This window comes from Procambarus clarkii, chromosome 72 (genome assembly GCF_040958095.1).
Source record: "Procambarus clarkii isolate CNS0578487 chromosome 72, FALCON_Pclarkii_2.0, whole genome shotgun sequence".
Lineage (NCBI taxonomy): Eukaryota > Metazoa > Arthropoda > Malacostraca > Decapoda > Cambaridae > Procambarus > Procambarus clarkii.
Genome location: NC_091221.1, coordinates 16,492,271 through 16,501,369, shown reverse-complemented (window position 1 = coordinate 16,501,369; position 9,099 = coordinate 16,492,271). Strand labels below are relative to the sequence as shown.

Genomic DNA, 9,099 nt, shown 5'->3' with positions numbered 1-9,099 from the left:
ACCTGTCCTCCTACAACCTGTTCCCCTACAACCTGTCCTGCTACAACCTGTCCCCTACAACCTGTCCTCCTATAAACTGTCCCCCTTCAACCTGTCCCCTACAACCTGTCCTCCAACAAACTGTCCTACAACCTGTCCTCTTACAACCTGTCCTCCTACAACCTCTTCTCCTACAACCTGTCCTCCTACAACCTGTCCTCTTACAACATGTCCTCCTACAACCTGTCCTCCTACAACCTGTCCTCCTACAACCTGTCCTCTTACAACATGTCCTCCTACAACCTGTCCTTCTTCAACCTGTCCTCCTGCAACCGGTTTTCCTACAACTTGTCCTGCTAGAACCTGTCCTCCTAGAGCCTGTCCTCCTACAACCTGTCTTCCTGCAACCTGTCCTCTTACAACCTGTCCTCCTACAACCTCTTCTCCTACAACCTGTCCTCCTACAACCTGTCCTCTTACAACATATCCTCCTACAACCTGTCCTCCTACAACCTGTCCTCCTACAACCTGTCCTCTTACAACCTGTCCTCCTACAACCTCTTCTCCTACAACCTGTCCTCCTACAACCTGTCCTCTTACAACATGTCCTCCTACAACCTGTCCTTCTTCAACCTGTCCTCCTGCAACCGGTTTTCCTACAACTTGTCTTGCTAGAACCTGTCCTCCTGTACCGGTTTTCCTACAACTTGTCTTGCTAGAACCTGTCCTCCTAGAGCCTGTCCTCCTACAACCTGTCTTCCTGCAACCTGTTCTCCTGCAACCTGTCCTCCTACAACCTGTTCACCTACATACTATCCTTCTACAATCTGTCCTCCTGCAACCTGTCCTTCTACAATCTGTCCTCATACAACCTGTCCCTCTACAACCTGTTCTCCTGAAACCTGTCCTCCTACAACCTGTCCTCCTACAAACTGTCCTTCTACAACCTGTTCTCCTACAACCTGTCCCCCTACAACCTGTCCTGCTACAACCTGTCCCCTACAACCTATCCTCCTGCAAACTGTCCCCCTTCAACCTGTCCTCCTACAACCTGTCCCCTACAACCTGTCTTCCAACAATCTGTCCTCCTACAACCTGTCCTCCTACAACCCGTCCTCCTACAACCTGTCCCCTACAACCTGTCCTCCAACAAACTGTCCTCCTACAACCTGTCCTACTACAACACATCCTCCTACAACCTGTCCCCCTACAACCTGTCCTTCTACAACCTGTCCTCTACAACCTGTCCTTGTTGTAATCCACAAGTTAGTAGGGATTATTAGCTAGAGGATCATTACTACAACATTTAACGAATGATGATTGGAAGTACATGTTAAGTAGACAGACTATGGATCACATATCCAAGAAAGGTCAATGGATTAAGACCGCAGCTGTTAGCCAAACTAATAATTCCTGGAAAGAGGACTCAGGCTTCCAGGAACAAGGTTACCGCTTCTAGGGATAAGGTTAATCGGATTATACCTTCCTTGAGAGGCGTGGTGAAATGTTTGAGGCCGTGGCTGGCTGAAGACAGTCTTGTTGTGGGAGTGGAACTGGCAAGTCCTCCGAGGTCTCCGTTTGTGGCAGCAGCGAAGTGTAGCAGACAGCTATGAGAGAGCCTGATGTGATCTTAGTGACCAAGTTAAGTCTGCAGTATGTGAGTATTGAATGTAAGACTAACCGGGTGTGGAGCGTTGTAGTAATCATTCCGTATTAGAGACTTAGGCGGAAGTTACGAGTGTGTGTGGTGACCGCGGAGGTCAAGTGGGCTATGGGTATTGGAAGTGTATTGACCTGACAGAGTTTGTTAATATGTTAATAATTGTCAGAGTCTATTCTTTGTAATTAAATGACAAAACCCGACGGCCTTTAAATACCTTCCATATGTTCACTCATTGTGTTCCAGTACAAACCTAGTGGTACGCCTCAAGGGTCTGGTGTGTGTAGGAGTACACGGTGGTAGTAACGGTTGCTGAGGCAAGGTGTTATGTGTTGTGTAATTGCTGTGTTCGGAATGAACCGGGGTTCAGCGTCACGACATATATGTCCCTCTACAACATGTCCTCCTACAACCTGTCCTACAACCTGTCCTCCTACAACCTGTCCACCTACAACCTGTCCTACAACCTGTCCTCCTACAACCTGTCTTCCTACAACCAGTCCTCCTACAACCTAGAGTCCTGCAACATGTCCTACTACAACTTCTCCCCCCTACATCCTGTCCTCCTACAACCTGTCCTCCTACAACATGTCCTCCTACAATCTGTCCTCCTTCAACCTGTCCTCCTACGACCTGTCCTCTTACAACCTGTCCTCCTACATCCTGTTCTCCTACAACCTGTCCTCCGGCAACCTGTCCTCCTACAACCTGTCCTCCTACAAACTCTCCTCCTACAACCTATCCTCCTACATGTCCTCCTACATCCTGTCCTCCGACAACCTTTGCTCCTACAACCTGTCCTCCTACAACCTATCCTCCTGCAACCTATTTTCCTGCGACCTGTCCCCCTACAACCTGTCTCCCTACAACCTGTCCTCCTGCAACCTGTCCTCCTACAACCTGTCCCCCTACAACCTGTCCTCCTGCAACCTGTCCTCCTGCAACCTGTCCTCATACAATCTGTCCTCCTACAACCTGTCCCCCTATAACCTGTCCTACAACCTGTCCTCCTTTAACCTGTCCTCCTACAACCTGTCCCTCTACAACCTGTCGTCGTACAACCTGTCCCCCTATAACCTGTCCTCCTACAACCTGTCCTCGTACAACCTGTCCTCCTTCAGAGAACGTCGCTTTTCGATCGTATGCGTTACACACGGCCAAAAATTGGTTTAGTGGAAAATTGGAGCGGTTTGCGAAAGTGACGAACTGTCCCGTTTTCTGTTATGGGTCTTCTGGTAGGTTAGGAGAGGACACTTTAAATTGACCGTTTTTTGTTTTGGGTCCTCTGGCAAGTTAGAAAAGGGTTATACTAATTAATGTTCATTTCTCTACTCCTGCAGGTCTTAGTGGGATGGTGGGCGTGGGCGGGTATGTGTACGTGGGCGTGGGCGCCGCAGAGTGGGCGGGGCCCTCCGTTGTTCTGTCCGTCCTCCTGGCTGCTGTCTCCGCTCTGGTGACAGGTAAGTATTATGCGTAGCTGTGGTAGATTCTCAGGTAGTATGAGTGTGACGATGTTGACGCCATCTATTGAGCACACCTGACCCCAATTTTTGTTAGGAAGGCAAGTGTGACGATGTCAACGCCATCTGTTGAGTGCACCCGACCCCATTTTCTGTTCCCCGGCTGTGACTGTCGACGCCATCTGTTGAGCACACCTGACCCCAATTTTTGTTAGGAAGGGAGGTGTGACGATGTCAACGCCATCTGTTGAGTGCACCCGACCCCAATTTTCTGTTCCCCGGCTGCGATCGTATTGCAACCCGTTCTCGCAAATTTAATAAGTCAATATTGACTTATTAAATATGTGCATAGGTGACATACTTAAAATAATAGATACCCTTAAAAAGATTCATAGAAAACACCGACCTTACCTAACCTACTTAGTATGTTAAGATAAGCATCTTATTGCTTCGTAATTACAATTATTACCTAACCTATAATAGGTATAGGTTAAGTAATAATTGTAATTACGAAGCAATAAGATGCTTATCTTAAGATACTAACAAGGTTAGGTAAGGTCGGTGTTTTCTATGAATCTTTTTAAGGGTATCTATTATGTTTAGTATATCACCTATGCACGTAGTTAATAAGTCAATATTGACTTTACGAATTTGCGAGAACGGGTTGCGTATTGACCCCTGTGTAGTGGTATACCTCCTAGGAGGTATACCACCTCTAGGTGGTATACCACTTCAGTTAACCAGCAGTCAGTGGCAGTTACCTGGACCATAGTAACCGAGTGTTTCAGGTCACTATACTCACGGGTTCACTGTACACTGACATCAAACTATCAAACTTCACATAAAGTAATATGACGTCACAGTAGTGAAGGTCACTGTAGGAGTAAATTGACGTCACAGTAAAGTGACTGTGAAGTAATATGACGTCAGAATAGTCTTGGCCACACTGAAGTAATGTGACGTCAGAATAGTCTTGGCCACACTGAAGTAATGTGACGTCAGAATAGTCTTGGCCACACTGAAGTAATGTGACGTCAGAATAGTCTTGGCCACACTGAAGTAATGTGACGTCACAGATGTCTGGCAAAGGAACAGGAGTCTGCTGACCTCTCCCAGCAGTAACTCTCAGGAACAGGAGTCTGCTGACCTCTCCCAGCAGTAACTCACAGGAACAGAAGTCTGCTGACCTCTCCCAGCAGTAACTCACAGGAACAGGAGTCTGCTGACCTCTCCCAGCAGTAACTCACAGGAACAGAAGTCTGCTGACCTCTCCCAGCAGTAACTCACAGGAACAGGAGTCTGCTGACCCCTCCCAGCAGTAACTCACAGGAACAGGAGTCTGCTGACCCCTCCCAGCAGTAACTCACAGGAACAGGAGTCTGCTGACCCCTCCCAGCAGTAACTCACAGGAACAGGAGTCTGCTGACCCCTCCCAGCAGTAACTCTCAGGAACAGGAGTCTGCTGACCTCTCCCAGCAGTAACTCACAGGAACAGAAGTCTGCTGACCCCTCCCAGCAGTAACTCACAGGAACACTAAGAGTCTGCTGACCCCTCCCAGCAGTAACTCACAGGAACAGGAGTCTGCTGACCTCTCCCAGCAGTAACTCACAGGAACAGAAGTCTGCTGACCCCTCCCAGCAGTAACTCACAGGAACACTAAGAGTCTGCTGACCTCTCCCAGCAGTAACTCACAGGAACAGGAGTCTGCTGACCTCTCCCAGCAGTAACTCACAGGAACAGGAGTCTGCTGACCTCTCCCAGCAGTAACTCACAGGAACAGGAGTCTGCTGACCCCTCCCAGCAGTAACTCACAGGAACACTAAGAGTCTGCTGACCCCTCCCAGCAGTAACTCACAGGAACAGGAGTCTGCTGACCTCTCCCAGCAGTAACTCACAGGAACAGGAGTCTTCTGACCTCTCCCAGCAGTAACTCACAGGAACAGGAGTCTGCTGACCTCTCCCAGCAGTAACTCACAGGAACAGGAGTCTGCTGACCTCTCCCAGCAGTAACTCACAGGAACAGGAGTCTGCTGACCTCTCCCAGCAGTAACTCTCAGGAACAGGAGTCTGCTGACCTCTCCCAGCAGTAACTCACAGGAACAGGAGTCTGCTGACCTCTCCCAGCAGTAACTCACAGGAACAGGAGTCTGCTGACCTCTCCCAGCAGTAACTCTCAGGAACATGAGTCTGCTGACCTCTCCCAGCAGTAACTCACAGGAACAGGAGTCTGCTGACCTCTCCCAGCAGTAACTCACAGGAACAGGAGTCTGCTGACCTCTCCCAGCAGTAACTCACAGGAACAGGAGTCTGCTGACCTCTCCCAGCAGTAACTCTCAGGAACATGAGTCTGCTGACCTCTCCCAGCAGTAACTCACAGGAACAGGAGTCTGCTGACCTCTCCCAGCAGTAACTCACAGGAACAGGAGTCTGCTGACCTCTCCCAGCAGTAACTCTCAGGAACATGAGTCTGCTGACCTCTCCCAGCAGTAACTCACAGGAACAGGAGTCTGCTGACCTCTCCCAGCAGTAACTCACAGGAACACTAGGAGTCTGCTGACCCCTCCCAGCAGTAACTCACAGGAACACTTGGAGTCTGCTGACCTCTCCCAGCAGTAACTCACAGGAACACTAGGAGTCTGCTGACCTCTCCCAGCAGTAACTCACAGGAACACTAGGAGTCTGCTGACCCCTCCCAGCAGTAACTCACAGGAACACTAGGAGTCTGCTGACCTCTCCCAGCAGTAACTCACAGGAACACTAGGAGTCTGCTGACCCCTCCCAGCAGTAACTCACAGGAACACTAGGAGTCTGCTGACCCCTCCCAGCAGTAACTCACAGGAAAGGAAGTATTTAACTATTCCTCTCCCGTTAATTCCTCCTCTTCCATCGCCACCTTCGGCCGTCAACATCTTAACAAACCCGTAAGGCAATTTCCTCTGCATAAATCAGGAAGCAGTTATAGAATTTAATTAATCTCTGGAAGCTGTTCGCCGGAGCCCGACCCACCAGTTAATTAACGCAGATTTGTGACCTGATATTAATGACGGAGATCTCGTTGTCATGCCGTGGGTAAGTGCTTGGTGAGGTTTGGCACCTAATGGAGGTTATAAAAATGTGCTAGACCGCGTTCGATCCCCGATAGTCCAAGTTGTTCCTTGTCTCTGTTCTATCCCAGCTCGTTTTTCTCATATCCCAGCTTCTTGTCCTCATATCCCAGCTCCTTGTCCTCATATTCCAGCTCCTTGTTCTCATATCCCAGCTCCTTGTCCTCATATCCCAGCTTCTTGTCCTCATATTCCAGCTCCTTGTCCTCATATTTCAGCTTCTTGTCCTCATATCCCAGCTCCTTGTCCTCATATTTCAGCTTCTTGTCCTCATATCCCAGTTCTTTGTCCTCATATTCCAGTTCCTTGTCCTCATATCCCAGCACCTTGCCCTCATATCCCAGCTCTTTGTCCTCATATCCCAGCTCCTTTTCCTCATATCCCAGCTCCTTGTTCTCATATCCCAGTTCCTTGTTCTCATATCCCAGCTCCTTGTCCCCATATCCCAGCTCCTTGTCCTTATATCCCAGCTCCTTGTCCTCATATCCCAGCACCATGTCCTCATACCCCAGCCCAATGACTGTTATTCTAGCAGGAAATCCAACAAGCCCAATGACTGTCACTCTAGCAGCAAGTCCAACAAGCCAGTGACTCACTCTAATAGCAAGTCCAACGTGCCAGTCACTCTAGCAGCAAGTCCTACAAGCCAGAAACTCTAACAGCATGTCCTACAAGCTAGACACTCTAGCAGCAAGTCCTACAAGCCAGGCACTCTAGCAGCAAGTCCAAAGAGCAGCAAGTCCAAAGAGCCAGTCTCTGTCATTCTAGCAGCAAGTCCTACAAACCAGACACTCTAGCAGCAAGTCCTACAAGCCAGACACTCTAGCAGCAAGTCCAACAAGACCAGTGACTCACCCTAACAGCAAGTCCAACAAACATGTGAATGTCACTCCTAGTAGCAAGTCCAACAAGTCCAATAACTGTCACTCTAGCAGCAAGTCCAAAAATCCCAGTCAGTGACTGTCACTCTAGGATCAAGTCCTACAAATTAGTTAATGTCACTCTAGTAACAAGCCCAACAAACTGGTGACTGTCACTGTAGCAGCAAGTCCAACAAACCCAATGACTGTCACTCTAGCAGGAAGTCCAACAAGCCAGTCACTGTCCCTCTAGCAGCAAGTCCTACAAGCCAAATACTCTAGCAGCAAGTCCTACAAGCCAAACACTCTAGCAGCAAGTCCTTTAAGCCAGACACTCTAGCAGCAAGTCCTTTAAGCCAGACATTCTAGAAGCAAGTCCTACAAGCCAACCACTCTAGCAGCAAGTCCTACAAGCTAGACACTCTAGCAGCAGGTCCAAAAAGCCAGTCACTCTAGCAACAAGTCCAACAAGCCAGTCACTCTAGCAACAAGTCCAACAAGCCAGTCACTCTAGCAACAAGTCCTACAAGCCAGACACTCTAGCAACAAGCCCAACAAGCCAGTCACTCTAGCAGCAAGTCCAACAAGCCAGTCACTCTAGCAACAAGTCCAACAAGACAGTCAATCTAGCAACAAGTCCAACAAGCCAGTCACTCTAGCAACAAGTCCTACAAGCCAGACACTCTAGCAACAAGTCCAACAAGCCAGTCACTCTAGCAACAAGTCCAACAAGCCAGTCACTCTAGCAACAAGTCCAACAAGCCAGTCACTCTAGCAGCAGGTCCAACAAGACAGTCACTCTAGCAGCAGGTCCAACAAGCCAGTCACTCTAGCAACAAGTCCAACAAGCCAGTCACTCTAGCAGCAGGTCCAACAAGCCAGTCACGACAACCTCAACTATAACAATTCACAACACATTATATAATAATTTTCGGTGATCTGCCACAACAAATACATTTTTAATGACCCAATAGAACTCTTACAAATCTATTTGATCTATTGTCACTCGAACAATACTAATATGTGGTCCTGTATAGATTTATAGTTATTGTATTTTTTGTATTTCATCACGTGGGCTGTAGGGGACTCGAACCCTGAACCCTACGTGTGCGAGGCGCAGTAGTGGGTGAACGGAAGAGCGACGGTCTCGCTTCATGCAGGCCGGCGTTCAATCCCCGACCGTACATGTTGATGGGCACTATTCCTTCCCCCGTCCAATCCCTGATCCTTATCCTAACCCCTTACAGACTACAACAACCCTCAGACTACCACAACTACCAGACTACCACAACCCTTAGACTACCACAACCCTCAGACTACCACAACCCTCAGACTACCACAACCCTCAGACTACCACAACCCTCAGACTACCACAACCCTCAGACTACCACAACCCTCAGACTGCCACAACCCTCAGACTACCACAACCCACAGACGACCACAACCCTCAGACTACCACAACCCTCAGACTGCCACAACCCTCAGACTACTACAACCCTCAGACTACCGCAACCCTCAGACGACCACAAACCTCAGACTACCACAACCCACAGACTACCACAACCCTCAGACTACCACAACCCACAGACGACCACAACCCTCAGACTACCACAACCCTCAGACTGCCACAACCCTCAGACTACCACAACCCTCAGACTGCCACAACCCTCAGACTACCGCAACCCTCAGACGACCACAACCCTCAGACGACCACAACCCTCAGACTACCACAACCCTCAGACGACCACAACCCTCAGACTACCACAACCCTCAGACTACCACAACCCTCAGACTACCACAATCCACAGACTACCACAACCCTCAGACTACCACAACCCACAGACTACCACAACCCTCAGACTGCCACAACCCACAGACTACCACAACCCTCAGACTACCACAACCCTCAGACTCCCACAACCCTCAGACTACCACAACCCTCAGACTACCAAACCCATCAGATTACCACAACCCTCAGACTACCACAACCCTTAGACTACCACAACCCTCAGACTACCACAACCCTCAGACTCCC

The 9,099-nt window shown here is 49.2% G+C and overlaps 1 protein-coding gene across 1 annotated transcript in view; it reads left to right on the top strand.

Annotated features, from left to right (window-relative positions):
- The first annotated feature begins 2,984 nt into the window (after nt 1-2,984).
- The window catches only part of LOC123752559 (high affinity cationic amino acid transporter 1-like), a 200,765-nt gene continuing 194,650 nt past the window's right edge, over nt 2,985-9,099 (top strand). Inside the window, exon 1 of the mRNA XM_069312534.1 lies at nt 2,985-3,099. Coding sequence (XP_069168635.1) covers nt 2,991-3,099 — 109 coding nt within the window. The 5' untranslated portion in view covers nt 2,985-2,990. The remainder of the gene's footprint in view (nt 3,100-9,099) is intronic.